The following is a 17,060-nucleotide window of genomic DNA, read 5'->3' as shown; positions in this document are numbered from 1 at the left end:
TAAAACGTCATAAATAACAAACAGGAAAATAAATGGTCATTATGAAAAATAATTTGCTATGGAAGATGTGCAACGAAACCTGCCACGTCACAGAAAATGGCGTTAATTCTCAGGGTACATGAATAGATTGGCGAGACGACACCACCTTTGTTGACTGTATGGCAGCCTAAGTCTATGGTATCCAAGCAGTGTGTGGTAGTATAAACTTATGCTGGTCAATTAGATTCCTCAAGATCACATTGGCATTCTGTTAGTCTCCCTGTTGTCATCAGATTGCAGGAGTGCTCACCGGTTTTTTATTATCACTTATCATTTCAGTCGGATGAAGTCCTGATAATTTTCTATTTGCTACCTCCAGACGATGTCATTCAGCTTAGACAAATTGGAAAAGTTTAATAAAGCACTCATTTATCCCTTGATACAAAAGGACTCTCCTAATTTCAATAAATTCGTATGAAGATAACAAGAACATGAGTGAATAGCCAGACTCAACGGAATAAATTATGTTCTTCGAGTGACTGGTCCTGCAGTAACAGGTGGTCTCATGAAGCTTGTAACCAAAGTAGTGATATGTGGATGCTTGTATAGTTGCAGAAATAAATATTGATTTATTTCATTGTCGCTAATGCTGGGACTGTGAGCAGTGACACTCAAAACCCAGTCATGCGACTGTTGGAACAAAACAGTCTTCTTAGAGAACTGTGTAACAGTTTGATAACTGGTCAACCCCCCCCCCCCCCAAAAAAAAAGGAAAAATATTACTGCCCACCATTGTACATAAAAACTGTAGTATCAAAAGGAAAATTATACTATTCAAGGAGCCCTGAGTCCTGACTGGCAGTCATTTAAACAACACATCACAAAACACTATAAATAAACTAACACCCAAACCCAACTCCCTAAGGTCACTTGTCCAGAGAACATTCGGACACAACAAAGAAGCCACCACCACAGTATAGATACAATATATACCTTCAGTAATGAATTATGCAAGGCCTACTTGTTCCTCTAACCTCATTAAAACACACTACAACACCCCACCGAGCGTGCAGAATAAGGTCCCCCAAATAATCACAGGCTGCACAGCTACTACACATACAGACCACCTGCACTAAGAAACCAAAGTCCTCAAAGTTAAGAATCATCTAGACATGAGAGGCACACAAATTCTTGCCACAGCTCCACAAACCCACACCATCCACTACATCTCATGGCAGCACATCCACACACACCAAGGAACATCAAAACAACACCCAGCACACGATATCATACGCAAATACTGTCATGTCTCCCCCGTCGCCCACCTCAAAGCAGCTTCCAGAAGCATATGTATACTCAGATCACTCACCACTCCATGCAGTCACTCAAAGATAACACACAGCTGCATGCATGGCCTCCTGATATCCACCCTTATGAATCCTACCTCCCTCGTGAGGACAAAGTCCACCTGGCCAGGCTGAGATGTGGGCATCAATCAGCCCTCTTGAGTTATCAGAGGAGATTGGACGACTCCCTCACTGATGCCTGTGAAGGATGCAACACAGCACCCCATGCTATTAAGCACATTATGGAAGACTGTGCCAACAACACAACATACAATCCTTGAGGGCTCTGTGCTAAAGCCCGGTCTCTGCCGTGGCCTTCCTTAGGGACTCAGGGCTGTTTGGCCAGACTGCCTAGGGATCAACTGCTACTACTATTGATTGACAGTACTGTGCAGTAAACGGAGTGCAATGAACACTGACTGCGTGTGAGTATTATAAAGAGAGTGAACAAAACGGTGGTATTGACAAAACTTTTAAGTTATATAGCAGAGCTACTCATTAAAGATAATACTGTAATTTTAAAGAGATAAGTTTATTGTGACTTGAATTACTGCCTGTCTCTTCAGGCGGTGGGAGTGGCATTGGGCGTGCATGCTGTCAGGTGCTGGCCAGGGAGGGAGCCCGACTGGTGGTCACTGATATCAACCTTCAGGCGGCTAAACACACCCTCACCCTCTTGCCTGGTGAGTCTCTCTCCTGTCCATTGTGTCACAGACTATCCAGAGGTAAATTTATGTTTGCATGATGCGGCGTTGTGTTCAGTGTAATGCTATGGAAAAACTGGTCGACACAAATAAAAGTCTGTCTGTCTGTCTGTGTGTCTGTCTGTGTCTGTCTGTCTGTCTTTCTGTCTGTCTCTCTCAATCACTCCATTCTATCTATCTATCTATCTATATATATATATATATATATATATATATATATATATATATATATATTGTTACATAGCCTATGATTTCATCATCCTTTGTGTAATTTTAACGCACAGTATGCTTCATGTTTGATCACGAGCGTGTTCTGCCTCAGTCCCCCCCTTCTACCGTTATAGTAGAGTAAGTCGTCCTTTCTGTTATTCAGTGCGGGATTGTCGACCGTTTGTCCCCATCGCTTCATTTGCGCGTCCTTATTACAAGTTGTATCAAGCTCTGCTGGCCCCTATATAATGAGCTCAGTCTCTGCATCATTGCCACTTAGATCTGCTCCTCATTTTGTTCACATCTCTGTCCTCCCCTGTACAGATATTATTATTGTGAGTGCTCAAGAAATCTCCAACCATCTAGCAGCTGTGTGTAATTTGAGTATAACTGTTGTATTTTTTCTTGTACTGTGTAGCATAAGTTTAATTTGTGGGCCTAGTGAGGTTTTTGTAATTCATGTAGGGTTCTTTATGTCAGTCATTTTTGATAATAGTTTGTATCTGTAATAATTTATCTGGCATTCACTGAGTATTATCTGGTATCTCATTTTATCAGGGCTGACTTAGATAAATTTACTCTTGCTAATTTCGTGTTAATAGAGGCTATTGCAGTTAACCATATATTTAACCTGTTTATTTGCCACTACATTATCCTTATGAGTCCTGAATGTTTTGTTGTTAGTTTGAGCATTAAACTTTAACTTGTAATTTTACCTAACTCTTTTGTTTTGAACCTGGAACTTTACGGGACAGTAGTGATTTTTTAGTATTCTCACTTAAAGTGTACATTATCTTTCTCTGTTCCGTAACATAAATTTGGCGACCTCATATCAGGATATTCAGGATATTATCATAAGGATATTGTTTGATATTTTGTGACTGTGATATATTCATGATGGCTACTATTTCTACACTTGATGAAGCCAAAGATTTTTTGTCAAATGTGCAAACAGTGTGTGATATAGAAAACAGAACAAAGAATGAACTTAAGCTTGTTGCTCAACAATTGGGAATTGCAGTTCACTCTCATCATTCTAAAGATCAAATTGTTGGCATGATTAATAAAAGCTTGTTTAATGTAACTCCTCCAAATGAGCAAACGCAGATTGAATTAGCTAAGTTACAGCTAGCTCTGCAGGAGGCTTGTGCTAAAGAAGCTGAATTTCAGGCAAATGCTAAGGAGGCGGAGTCTCAGGCTCGTATTCAGGAGGCACAGATACACGCACAAATTGAACTTGCCAGGATTCAGGCAGACCATGAGTATCGCATGAAACAAGGTGGAACTGGATCATCTAGCTCTGATGATTTTGATGTGGCTAAAAATGTTAAACTTGTCCCTCCTTTTAATGAATCTGATTTAACAAAGTATTTTCAGTTGTTTGAGAGGGTAGCTACAGGTTTTAATTGGCCCAAGGAGTATTGGCCAGTACTCCTTCAAACTGTTCTCACCGGTAAAGCTCAAGTAACTTATGCATCTTTGCCTCAGGATCAATGTGATAATTATGATGTAGTTAAGAGCTTGATTCTCAAGGCCTATGAGCTTGTTCCTGAAGCTTATAGAGTAAAATTTAGGACAACTTACAAGCAAGATAAGCAATCCCATGTTGAGTATGCAAAAATCAAAGAAGATCTGTTAGAGCAGTGGTTAAATTCTAAGAATGTGGATTCTGATTTTGACAAATTTAAGCAGATGATTTTGCTGGAGGACTTCAAGAGGTGTATTTATAAAGATGTAAGCCCATATCTTGATGAGAAAAGGATAGATAATTTGTCTGATGCTGCAGTTTTAGCTGATGAGTATGTTCTCACTCACAAGAGATATTCTAAAGAAAAAGGGAAAGCTGAGAGTAAGTACGTTGCCTCTACTCAGAGTACAGGTAACAGGAAAAAGAATAAGGATGATGTTTCTTAGGAAATACCAGCTTCACCTCTAGATTTCAGAAAAGTAAATGTACTTATTGTAGTAAGCTTGGTCATACTACGGAGAGATGTTTCAGGAGACAGCGTGATGTGAACAAAAAGGTGTCTTTAAATATTCAGTCAATTGGTCTAGTGTCCACTCTTGAGAGCTCCCAGAATTCTTTAACTGAGTTAATTGAACCTACTTTGAGGGATAACTTAAATTCTCATGATGGAGCTCCTCTTTTGAGCAGTAACGTGGGTGACACTCTCAAGAGTTCATGTGCTAATTTCCTGTCTGATGGTTTTGTCAGTTCTCTGGACAGTAATGACAGGAAATCAGTTAAAATATATCGTGATACAGGTGCTTGCCAATCCCTTATGCTGACCAGTGTTCTAGGCTCTAATGTTAATTCCTCTGATGAAACTGTAATCTTACAAGGTGTAGGGAATAATTACTTCTCTGTCCCTCTGTGCAGAGTGAATTTAGAGTCTGGTTTTGTTAATGGTTCCGTTATGGTTGGGTTGGTTGAGACACTCCCAATGTCAGGTGTAACTTTCTTACTTGGAAATGATATTGGTGGAAGTCAAGTGTGTCCAGCTCCTCAGTTGTCTAGTGAGCCAGTGGCTGTGTCCCAGGATTGTGATGTCCCTGATGTGTTCCCTGCATGTGCTGTCACTAGGGCTAAGTCTAAAGTTACTGGTGATTTAGAGGATAATGATGATGATGATGTTATCCTAGCTGACACTTTTCTTGCTAATATGGACCACTCACCAGATGAGGCAGTACCCCGTAGTGTTGATAATTTGTCTCGTCAAGAGTTGGTTGAGTTGCAGGTTGCTGACCCTGAGTTGAAAGGTCTAGCTAACTCTGCTTACAGTGAAGAAGAGTCAGCCGGTGCTTCTACTTGTTATTATGTAAAGTCAGGAGTACTTATGAGGAAGTGGAGACCCCCAACAGCATCAGCCGACTGTGAATGGGAGGTTGTACATCAAGTTGTCATCCCTCGTGTTTGTAGGCAGGATATCATTAGAGTGGCTCATGATTCCAGTTTGGCAGGACACCTTGGAGTGAGGAAGACTGGCACGCATTTTGAAACACTTCTACTGGCCAGGTATCTTCAGGGATGTTTCCTGGTATTGTAAGTCTTGTCACACCTGTCAAGTTGTGGGGAAGTGTAATCAGACCGAAAAGGTTGCACCTCTAGTTCCCATTCCTCCTTTTGAGGCGCCTTTCACCCGTGTGTTGGTGGATATTGTGGGCCCTCTTCCTAAGACTTCTTCAGGATTTTCTTATGTGTTGACCATGATTGATATGGCTACTCGTTATCCTGAAGCCATTCCACTTAGAAACATCTCAGCAAAGAACGTGGTTAAGGAAATGCTAGGGTTCTTCACAAAGTTTGGTGTGCCCAAGGAGGTACAGTCAGACCGGGGAAGTAATTTCATGTCAAACGTTTTCAAGCAGTCTCTGAAAGAGTTGGGCATCACCCAGATCACGTCTTCAGCTTACCATCCCCAGACCCAAGGAGCGTTGGAGAGATATCATCAAACACTCAAATCGATGCTCAAGAAATACTGTTTGGAACATCAGAAAGACTGGGATAAAGGTCTTCCATTCGTTGTGTTTGCTGCAAGAGAATCTCCAAATGAATCACTGGGCTTCTCACCTTTTGAACTACTGTTTGGCCATGAAGTAAGAGGACCCCTTAAGTTACTCAAGGAATGCTGGCTGTCAGAGGAAGATGACGTCAACCTGCTGGAGTATGTGATGAAGTTCAAAGAACGGCTGTCCACTGCTTTACAGCTGGCGAGAGAGAATTTAGGAGCTGTTCAGGAGAAGATGAAGACTTGGTATGATAAGAAGTCCAGGTTACGCCACTTTCAGCCAGGAGATCAGGTTTTGATTCTGCTACCAGTTCATGGGCAACCTCTTCAAGCCAAGTTTAGTGGCCCTTATTTCGTGGAGAAGAAACTCAGTGATGTCAACTATGTCATCGCCACACCAGATCGTAGAAAGAGCAAGCAACTATGTCACATCAACATGCTAAAGTTATATCACAGGCGGGACGAAAATAATCCAGTCTGCACTGTAGCTGTTCCACCCGAGTCTACAAGTGAAGTTCTCCCATGCAGCATGAGCCTGAGTGATAGTTTGGGGAAGAATCCTGATATCATGAATGATCTCCAGACTAAGCTTTCTCATCTACCTCCCAAGGAAAGGCAGGAGTTTTCGGCATTACTGCAGGAGTACCCGTAAGTGTTCCGTGCCACTCCAGGAAGAACTACTGTGTTGATGCATGATGTCGATGTTGGAGACGCAAAGCCAATTAAACTGCCTCCTTACCGTGTGAACCCAGTGAAAGTTCCTCTCATCGAGAAGGAGCTTGGCTACCTGTTGGACCACATGATGATTGAGCCCTGTCAGAGCGAGTGGAGTTCTCCTGTCACTCTAGTCCCTAAGCCAGGTGGGTCACAGCGGCTTTGCATCGACTACAGACGTGTTAATCAGATAACTAAAACAGACACTTGCCCTCTCCCTCGTGTGAAGGATTGCATGGACAGGATCGGAAAGGCTAGGTACATAAGTAAGTTTGATTTGTTAAAGGGATACTGGCAAGTACCGATGACTGAACGTGCTAGGGAGATCTCATTTTTTGTAACATTAGGAAAGACCTTTGCATGGTCTGTAATGCCATATACAGATTGTTTTAGAGTAATAAGAAATTTCCTTTGTAAATTTCTTTTTTCTTTGTGGGGAGGTGTTACATAGCCTATGATTTCATCATCCTTTGTGTAATTTTAACGCACAGTATGCTGCATGTTTGATCACGAGCGTGTTCTGCCTCAGTCCCCCCCTTCTACCGTTATAGTAGAGTAAGTCGTCCTTTCTGTTATTCAGTGCGGGATTGTCGACCGTTTGTCCCCATCGCTTCATTTGCGCGTCCTTATTACAAGTTGTATCAAGCTCTGCTGGCCCCTATATAATGAGCTCAGTCTCTGCATCATTGCCACTTAGATCTGCTCCTCATTTTGTTCACATCTCTGTCCTCCCCTGTACAGATATTATTATTGTGAGTGCTCAAGAAATCTCCAACCATCTAGCAGCTGTGTGTAATTTGAGTATAACTGTTGTATTTTTTCTTGTACTGTGTAGCATAAGTTTAATTTGTGGGCCTAGTGAGGTTTTTGTAATTCATGTAGGGTTCTTTATGTCAGTCATTTTTGATAATAGTTTGTATCTGTAATAATTTATCTGGCATTCACTGAGTATTATCTGGTATCTCATTTTATCAGGGCTGACTTAGATAAATTTACTCTTGCTAATTTCGTGTTAATAGAGGCTATTGCAGTTAACCATATATTTAACCTGTTTATTTGCCACTACATTATCCTTATGAGTCCTGAATGTTTTGTTGTTAGTTTGAGCATTAAACTTTAACTTGTAATTTTACCTAACTCTTTTGTTTTGAACCTGGAACCTTACGGGACAGTAGTGATTTTTTAGTATTCTCACTTAAAGTGTACATTATCTTTCTCTGTTCCGTAACAATATATATATATATATATATATATATATATATATATATATATATATATATATATATATATATATATCTATATATATATCTATATCTATATCTATATATATCTATCTATCTATCTATCTTTATATATATATATATATATATATATATATAGACTTGGAGCGTGGAAATCGCAGACGTAAAAGGAAGAGGATCACCAGGCAGAACACAAACATCGTGGCAAAGTTAGGCTCTTTATTTGCTGACGTTTCGGAAAATAATTATTCCATATTCAGAGCAAAATCTACAATCGAGAAATATACACAGTTAAGATTATGTCATAACGATCAAAACAAGACTAAAAACATGAAGGTACAAAAACGAAGTCCATTAAAATACCGTGTTCGTAAATCAATAAGTAATAAAAATTAAAATGAATGAGGTAGGAGTAAGAAAGCAAAACGTTTCTGTAAAATAGTAAGTGCAGTACTGTAAAAAAAAAAAAAAAAAAAAAATAGTGTAGAAAACGAAACAGTTCACAGGAAGCCATGTAACTAATCGAAGGGTTAAAACGATATTGGTACCAAGCTTCCATAACGGGAATGTTCGTGTCATTGTTGCAACCACCAAGAACTGAGAAGTGGGAATGAGAGAAAGGATGGTCGTGTTGTTGTGAGTGGTCCCGTATTGCTGAGTGTGGTGGACTGGTGGTTAACTGGCCTGTTCGAACTGCCCTACCTAAGTGATCATGGATTCGTGTCTTTAGTTGTCATTTTGTTTTACCTATATATGCCGCCCTACAGCTGGCACGCGTGAAGAGGTAAACAACGAATGCTTGTGTGAGGGAATGGTGTCTTTTACCTTGAAAAAACTCTGGATTGTTTTTTTGGGTTTTAAGCACAACTCTAAGTGACACTTGTGGGAAGTTTTCGAGAAAAATGCAAAAAACATCGGTGTATTTTACCACGCGCTGAACTGCCATCAGCCACACTCATGTTATTTTCCCGGAGCACGCTAACACTTTTATGTTTGCTAGCTACGCTTTGTTTGGTTTTATACCAATAACTCTTTTATATAATTCTGTTTTGTTTTTAGTCCTCTCAGAAACCACACATGAACACTAAACCTGTTGCTGGCAACTGAAACTGAAGCTACACTTATTTCCCTGTCACTTCTGTTGAGATAAAAAACAATATATATGTACAGTATTTGTAAATATACTAACATAAATAGAGGTAAATAGATAAATAAAAAAAAAATATGACGTACTTCTCCGGTGGTGTTGACCTTCCTGAAGGACCAGATGGGTTTGGAGGTGAGGAGTTTTGTATTGTGTGTGTGTGTGTGTGTGTGTGTGTGTGTGTGTGTGTGTTCTTACCTACCTTACCTAATTGTTCTTACCTAATTGTATCTTTACAGGAATGAGTCAAGCTCGTACGGTCCCGTGTCTTAAACCATATTTATCGTACATATCCTTAAATTTGTGAATTGTTTTGGCACACACTATTTCATTCGGTAGTGCATTCCATTGGTCAATTGCTCTGTTTGGGAAATTGAATTTCCTTACGTCTTTATCACCTCTCTTCTGATGCAGTATTTTGCAGTGTCCTCTTGCTGATGCTTCCCCATATGTTAAGTAATCATTTATGTCTATTTTCTCCTTCCCTGATATGCATTTATATAGCATTATCATGTCACCTGTTTTCCTTCTCTCCTGTAATGTTGGTAGATTCAGTTTATTTAGTCTTTCTTCGTAGCTTAGGTCCCTTAAGCTTGGTATCCATCTTGTAGCGGCCCGTTGAACTTTTTCAATCTTGTTTATGTGTTTTTTGAGATGAGGACTCCAGACTACTGATGCAGACTCCAGGGTTGGTCTAATGAATAATGTTATTATCCTTCTTAGCATGTCTTCATTTATGTATGTGAATGCAATTCTCATTTTTGCAAGCAGTGTATACATGTTCCGTACCTTCTCACTGATGTGGTCAGCCGGAGATAGTCTGTTATTGATAATCACTCCTAGGTCCTTCTGTCTTTCTGATGTGTGTAGGGTTTTATTTCCTAACGTATAATCCCAATCAGGTCTTTTTCCACTTATACCAAACTTGATTACATGACACTTGTCCACATTGAATTCCGTTTGCCATGTATTACTCCATTCATGGAGTTTATTTAATTCTTCTTGTAGCTCTTTACAAGAGTCTGTGTTAGTAATTCTCCTTTGTATTTTTGCATCATCTGCAAACATATTCAGATACCTTTCATTTCCAGTGTTACTGTTTATATCATTTATATACACTAAAAACATGTTTGGTGCCAGCACTGAACCCTGTGGTACTCCACTAGTCACTTCTTTCCATGATGAGTAGTTTCCCCTTAGTACTGTTCTCATTTCTCTATTTATGAGAAAAGCTTGCATCCAACAAAACAGTTTGCCTCGAATTCCTCCTTCATGGTACAGTTTCCATAAAGGTCTTTGGTGTGGTACTGTGTCAAATGCTTTCTTGAAATCTAAATAGATACTGTCCACCCATCCTTCTCTTTCCTGTATTGTGTTTGTTACTCTGTCATAGTAGCTCAACAGATTAGTAACACATGATTTTCCTTTTCTGAAACCAAACTGTCTTTCTGTTATCATACTGTGTTCTTCTAGATGATTTACCTAAGCTTTTCTTATAAGCTTTTCTAATACCTTGCTTACAACACTGGTCAGTGATACTGGTCGGTAGTTGAGTGGATTTTGTCTATTTTCTTTCTTGAATAAGGGGACAATATTTGCTTTCTTCGAAATATCAGGTAGTTTACCTTGACTCAAGGATTTCTTGAAAATTAAAAATAATGGTTTACTTAACTCCTTTCCACATTCTCGTAGTACCCAACATGGAATTTCACCAGGACCACTTGCTTTTCCTCCGTATTATTTACTTAACTCCTCCTGTATTACTTTTTCTGATATTTGTATATCTGGTAGTATGTGTGGACATGCATGTTCCACATAGTCCCTCCCAAATTTTTTTTCTTCTGTAAAAACTAATTGGAAATTCTTATTTAGCGCTTCACAAATATCTTTCTCTTGTGTATAGGTGATTCCCTCGTCGGTAATGGATTGCATTATATCTTTTACTTTGGTTTTGCTTCTGATGTAGCTGTAAAATAGCTTTGATTGATCACTACTTTTATTTATTATATCCTCCTCAAACTGTTTTTGGGCTTCCCTACTTATTCTTGTATAATCGTTTCTTGCCTGTTTGTAATTATTATTCTCCCTTTCAATATTGTGTCTTCTGTATCTATTCCACAACAAATCTCTTCTTTCTTTTGATTTTTTACATTCTGTATTGAACCATTTCTGTATTTTCTTATCTGCTTCTTTGTGCTGTGGGATGTACTTCTGGACTCCTATTTCATAAAATTCACAGAATTTTTTATATACAGCATTTAAAACTTGTCCTCTAAGCTCATTTTCCCAATCAACTTCTAAGAAATACTTCTTTAGGTCTTGATAATTTCCCATTTTATAGTTTAGGCTCTTTTTGTAACTTTCATTGCTGTTAACTATGCCATATGCTATCCTGAAGCTGTAAATTAGTACAGCATGATCGCTTTTGCCGAGTGGAGGGTGATATATTAAACTGTCAGTATCATTTTCTTGCCTAGTAAATATTAGATCTAGCATTGAAGGTACATCGAGTCCTCTTTTTCTGGTGGTTTCCCTCACATATTGCGTTAGGAAAACCTCTTGCACGAGATCCAGGAGTTTTTGGTCCCAACAGCTTTCTTGGCTAATTATATCTAGAGTATTCCAGTTTATATTTGTATTAAAATCACCAGTTAGTATAATTCTTTCCGATTTCTCTTCCATATTATGTAGTAAAGATCTTAAACTCTGAATTGTATCTGCCAGGTCCTCATATTCGTCTCTTTCCCATGTGTTTGATTTGGGTGGCATGTACAAATTGGCTACAATTACTTTCCCTTCAGATGCGTTGATCTCTACTGCAATCAGTTCTACTTGTGATGGTATATCTAGTTTTATTTCATTGACTTTTAGATTTTTCTTAGTTAATATTATAATTCCTCCTTTTTTTAAATTTCTGTCTCTTCTCCATATATTGTATTCCTCTAAGTTTAGTATGTCACTGGATATCCTTGGTGTTAATTTTGTTTCAGTTAGGCATATTATATGTGGTTCATTTTCTCTGACATAATCATTCATCTCTAGTAATTTAGATACCATTCCATCCACATTTGAGTACATCAACTTTATCATCTTGTTTATATACTTGTCTTGACATGGTTCTACTACCTTCCTCCTTTTTATTCCCTCCTGTTTGTGTACCACTTTCGTACCTGGAATCCTATTACTTTGTAAAAAAAATGTGTTCTCCTCTTCTGATCTTCCCTCATTTATTGTTTTTACTTCTTCCCTCTTCTCTTTCAGTAATTCCAGTTCCTCTTGTGTGTGCTTTACTAGTGAAGGTATCGCTTCATATGGTACCGGTCGAAACGATGACCCATGCAAAACGGCATATCACATACAGGACACATGTTCCTTGTGTCTTTCCTCACCCCCAACTTGAAGCACAAATCACACGTGAGCCTCTTCTTGTTGGGGCCTGGTGGTGGCCCAGAGTGCGATCCAACCTTACGTCATTGTCGATGACCTGGTGACGCTTGCTTAAATGCCCTCATGCTCTGTGGTCCTGTCGTGTGGGAGCTGAAGGCCCAGGCACGGGTTCTCCAGACGGACCAGCAACTGGAGGTGGTGGTGGTGCTGGCACCCCTAATGGGCCTCCTGCAGGCAGTGCTGGTGGTGATGATGGCACTTGTGATGGCCCTGTTGCAGGTGGTCCTGGTGTTGGTGATGGGGCCTGTGGTGGTTGTCCTGCAGGCAGTGCTGGTGCTGCTTGTGGGTGGGCCCATCAAGGTACTGGTGCCTGTGCCTGCTGGGTGCCACGTGTTGCTGATGTTGGGCGCCGGGTAGGTAGGTATGGGGCTTGGTGGAGTGCATGACCAGATGCGGGCCGGTCCTCTTCATGGAAAGGCAGCAGATCATAGATGATCTTGCTCCACAAATTCAAGGAGAGTTACTGTCCTGCGTCTGTACTTTTTGCACTAGGCGAACACGTTGAAGAGTGCCATGTGGATGAAGCAGGTGATCTTCTTCATCCACTTGATAGTTCGCTGTTGGATGGGGTAGTACTGGACCATCTGATCAAAATGATCCACCCCACCTATGTACCTGTTGTACTCATCCACAACGACAGGCTTGTTAACGACCTTTTCCAAATAGGTTGTCTGCCTGTCTTTACCCCGCACCTTCCCTCGAACCCTGTTTGGAATGGTGTCGGCGGTGTGCAAGGTGGACACCAAGTTCACAATGTGCTTTTCCTTCCACAGCAGAACTAGCACATTGTCCTTGTGCCTGTACACCATGCCCCCCTCAGGCAGGCTCTTAGCCATGGCGATGTTCTGCAGCTGGCGTGGTGCTCCTCTAGGCAGCCGTAGGGTCCCACACATGTAAAGGCCTGCAGTGAAGAGTCGTTAGCACAAGGCTACAGAATTGTAGTTCGGTGTGAACAACTTATAGCCCTGGTCCTTCAATGGTTCCACGAGGCCCCATGCAATGTTCTCGAGGGTCTGCTGCACCCCTGTGTAGACCTCGAGGTTCCAGATGTAGCTTGAGGAGGACTCAGCCAACATGTTTAACTTGATGGAGTACTTGGTGGGCTTCTGGGGGCTGTAGACGCTGAAGGACAGCCGGGTCTTCCACCTCAGATAGCCATCATCCAGGCTGAGCTGCTCCTTGGGTTGGTATGCTGACTGGAACCACTGAAGGAGGTACTTCATCACCATGCAAACGCGGATGAGCTGATCTTGGTTGTCCCGCGGGATGGCAAGCAAGTTGAAGGTGTGGAAGTGCTTCAGGATGGCGGTGAAGTGCCTTCCACTCATCACATGCCAGACCCTAGGGTGATCATGCAGCTCAGAGCTCCTCCAGTAGTACCTGATGGTGAGCATGTGCACGACCCCCATGAAAAGGTATAACTCCGGGAACTTGGCCATCTTCTCTTCATTGCAGGAGAACCAGGCATCCAGCAAAGTCCCAAGGAATGTGTTGTACTGGTTTGTTTCCACAGTGAGATATGGCGACAACTCCCGTGTGAAAAAGAGCTGGAAGAACTACAGGGAAGTTGTTGGAATATCCACCTTGATTCCTGGGGAGCCAGTGAATGGTCCGTGGTACGGTGAGAACAGGCCACTGCTCCACCCAGGATCCTCTTCAGTGGCAGTGGCAGCGGTGGCAGCAGGTCAGCCTGTCGATGCCCTTTGGCCTCCCCTCCGACTCCTTGGACGTCCCCCATGTCCAGGCAGTGGACCATGGCACCCTCGTCTTGTAGGGGATGCCTCAGAAGAGGACAAGGACGAGATAGAGGGCTCTGGGGACACCAGTCTCCTCGGCCTGGCCAGCGAGGATGTCAGTGTAGCAGCCTGCACGTCAGACGCAGCTGGAGGGACCATCACAACAAATGATGGCCTGGCTTCCGGTGACACTGGCTCACCAAAGATGGCAAAGGGGCCTGGAGATAGGGAGCAGACGAAGAGAGCAGTGGGACCAGCAGGTCCTGGAGGCGGGAAGTGTTTTCAGGTGGGGGCAGCTGATGATGGTGGTGTCCTTCCCATGATGGAAGGCAGTGGGGCAGGTCCCCTTGCTGATGGGATGGTGTCAGGTCAGCCTCCTCTACCCCAGAACAGTCGCTTTCGATGTCGCATTCCAACTTAATCTCATCGAGGAGCTTCTTGCAATGGTGTGGTGCCAACCCGCGTTTCATCTCTGCAAGACTTGTGTCATTGCAAGCCAACTGGAGAATGAATTGGAGTCAAAGGGAGTGCATACCTCAGGCTAGGCACTGGAGTATGCCATGCTAGGGGTGTGAGCTGAAAGATATGAGTTATAATATTTTATTCACAGCCAGCGAAGAACTTTGCTCAACACTGGCACAACGCAAGGATTCATTATATACATGTATGTCCTTGAAAAACATCGTTTCTTACACCTGACTTAGCACACAGGTAGGGACCACGAGCACGTGGTTCACTCTTTCATTTCGTTTTCACATTACACATAACCAAATCTATCATTTTTATGAGATACACAGTACATTTCACCACGAAAATGTAAATGCATGTGTTCAGTAGGCCCTTACCTGTGTACTAAGGTTTAGCAGACAGTGTTACCCTTACATGAACATGCTGCAGTCTTTACGCTTTTATTTCACATTACATATAACCAAGTCCATCATTGTATGAGAATTAGAGTACATTTCACCAAGAAAATGTAATTGCACGTATTCCGTATCTTGCGTTGCATGTCACTATTTTTGTGCTCAGGTGTACGAGATGCGCCCCTTTTGAGCACGTGGGTCAGTCTTTCACTGTCTTTTCACATAAAATAAAATACCTGCCGCCGCCAGACTGCCCACCCCACCATCCCTCACCCCACCACCGAGCCGCTACCACACCACCACCCCAGGAGGACACCACGGTGGGGCTAGTGACCTGGAATAAGAGGGTCACCGGGACACCACTGTCCTGAGTCCCTCTTCCTCGCAACTATCCCAACACCAGGTAAGCGGGAAGAGACAATGACCCTGCGAGCAGGACAGCTGTCACCAGAATCGGGGTGGGACTGAACAAGATTCAGTCTCAGGTGACACCGCGTTCACGGCCACTGTAACCTTTCAGTTACCTCCCCAAGGGCAGGAAGGCCCAAGGCTACAGCCAAAGTACGTGCCAGGGTAAGGGGACCCTCGGCTATGGCCTCAGTACATACCGGAGAGGGCACAGCCTCTGTGCACCCCGGTCCTGTCTCTCTCTCCTACGGGAGCAACACCATGTTCACGGCCACTGTACGTGACGGGGAAGGACTGGCCACTGTACGCCTTTCAGTTGCTTCCCAAAGGGCAGGCAGGCTTACGGCTATGGCCGAAGTACACACCAGGGTAAATAGACCCTCGGCTACGACCTCAGTGTGTACTGGAGAGGGCGCGGCCTCCGTGCACCACTCTCCTGCTTTCTCTCCTACGGGAGCAACACCGCGTTCACAGCCACTGTATGTGACGTTGAAGGACCGGCCACTGTACGCCCTTCAGTTGCTTCCCATAGGGCGGGTAGGCCCACGGCTATGGCTGTGGTACGTACCAGGGTAAGCAGACCTAAGGCTACGGCCTCAGTACGTACTGGAGAGGGCACGGACTCCATGTACCCTTCTCCTGCCTTTTCCTCCTTCGGGAGCAGCACCGCCGCCACGGCCACTGTACGTGCGGGGGAAGGAGCGGCCACTGTACGCCCTTCAGCTGCGAGCCCCAGGAGTCACGAAACCGCGCTCACAGCCACTGTACGTGACGGGGAAGGAGCAGCCACTGTATGCCCTTCATTCATGGTTCCAAAGGCCCTCCCGATGCAGGAAGTCCCTTGCACGGCCGATCCTTTCCCTCTCGGCTGCGTGGGACGCCTTTTGTCACCTTCCGGGAGCGTTGCCCCAGAGGTGCTGCCAGATTGGTGGCGTGGCCTGATCCAGGTCCAACTGCCTACCCCTGTGAGATCCCTGCTCCTGCCGGAGACCCGACAGAGACGGTGCCGCAGCTCACCTCTACAGGCGCCTCCCCCTACAGGCGACCGCAGTCCTAGGACCCCCAGGCCCGACCAGCAGCCCCCGGGTGAAGGCAACCCAGACTCTCCCCACGGAGCCAGAGGCGACAGGCCCGCCTCCTACAGCTGTTTGGCCCCAGTCCCGAGGGCCACCTCTCAGGTCGAGGCCCCCAGACCGGAGGGCCTCCCTGCACCTCACCAACGAGGCTCCAGTACGAGGGCCTCCTCCCAGGTCGAGGCCCCCAGACAGGCGGGCCTCCCTGTACTCCACCGACGACCAGGACCCAGGCAATGACTCCCCTGCTGGAAGTGCATTGTCCTCTGCAGGAAGGCTCCCCCTAGGGCCTCCCACTCATGCCCGGATACCGTAGTGAATTCTACCCAGGAAACACGGGTAAATAGTGACGTTAACGCCCCTTGTGTCATGAACAGTCGAGACGGGAAGATAACAGTGAACAGAGACAAAGTGAGGGCCAGAACAATACCAGTGAAAGTTACCACTAACCTACTAAAGCCCGATACCCGGCAGAATAGAAAATAGCCTGAGTCCCAGTAAAGAGAACTTACAGAAATCGTGAACCAAGACTAGGGTGCGAGGAAGAATCAAAAGTCTGTGAGCAAGTGCCATCGTGACTAAGTGACTTCATCAAGTTTCGCGACCCGCAGTCTATCTAGTTATAGTAGCATTCACCCCACTAACTCTTGGCCCTGTTCATCCCTAGTGCATCGGACTCAATTTAT

General features: G+C 43.6%; 1 protein-coding gene across 1 annotated transcript in view; it reads left to right on the top strand.

Annotated features, from left to right (window-relative positions):
- The window catches only part of LOC145394517 (uncharacterized), a 160,748-nt gene that overhangs the window by 108,182 nt on the left and 35,506 nt on the right, over window positions 1-17,060 (top strand). The window contains 1 exon segment of the mRNA XM_080268358.1: window positions 1,892-2,008. Within this exon segment, the coding sequence (XP_080124484.1) occupies window positions 1,892-2,008 (117 nt within the window).

This window comes from Coenobita brevimanus, chromosome 27 (genome assembly GCF_032717465.1).
Source record: "Coenobita brevimanus isolate Jiangsu-jjx chromosome 27, ASM3271746v2, whole genome shotgun sequence".
Taxonomy (NCBI): Eukaryota; Metazoa; Arthropoda; class Malacostraca; order Decapoda; family Coenobitidae; genus Coenobita; species Coenobita brevimanus.
The sequence above is the reverse complement of the archived record's forward strand: the minus strand, read 5'-3'. Positions and strand labels throughout refer to the sequence as shown.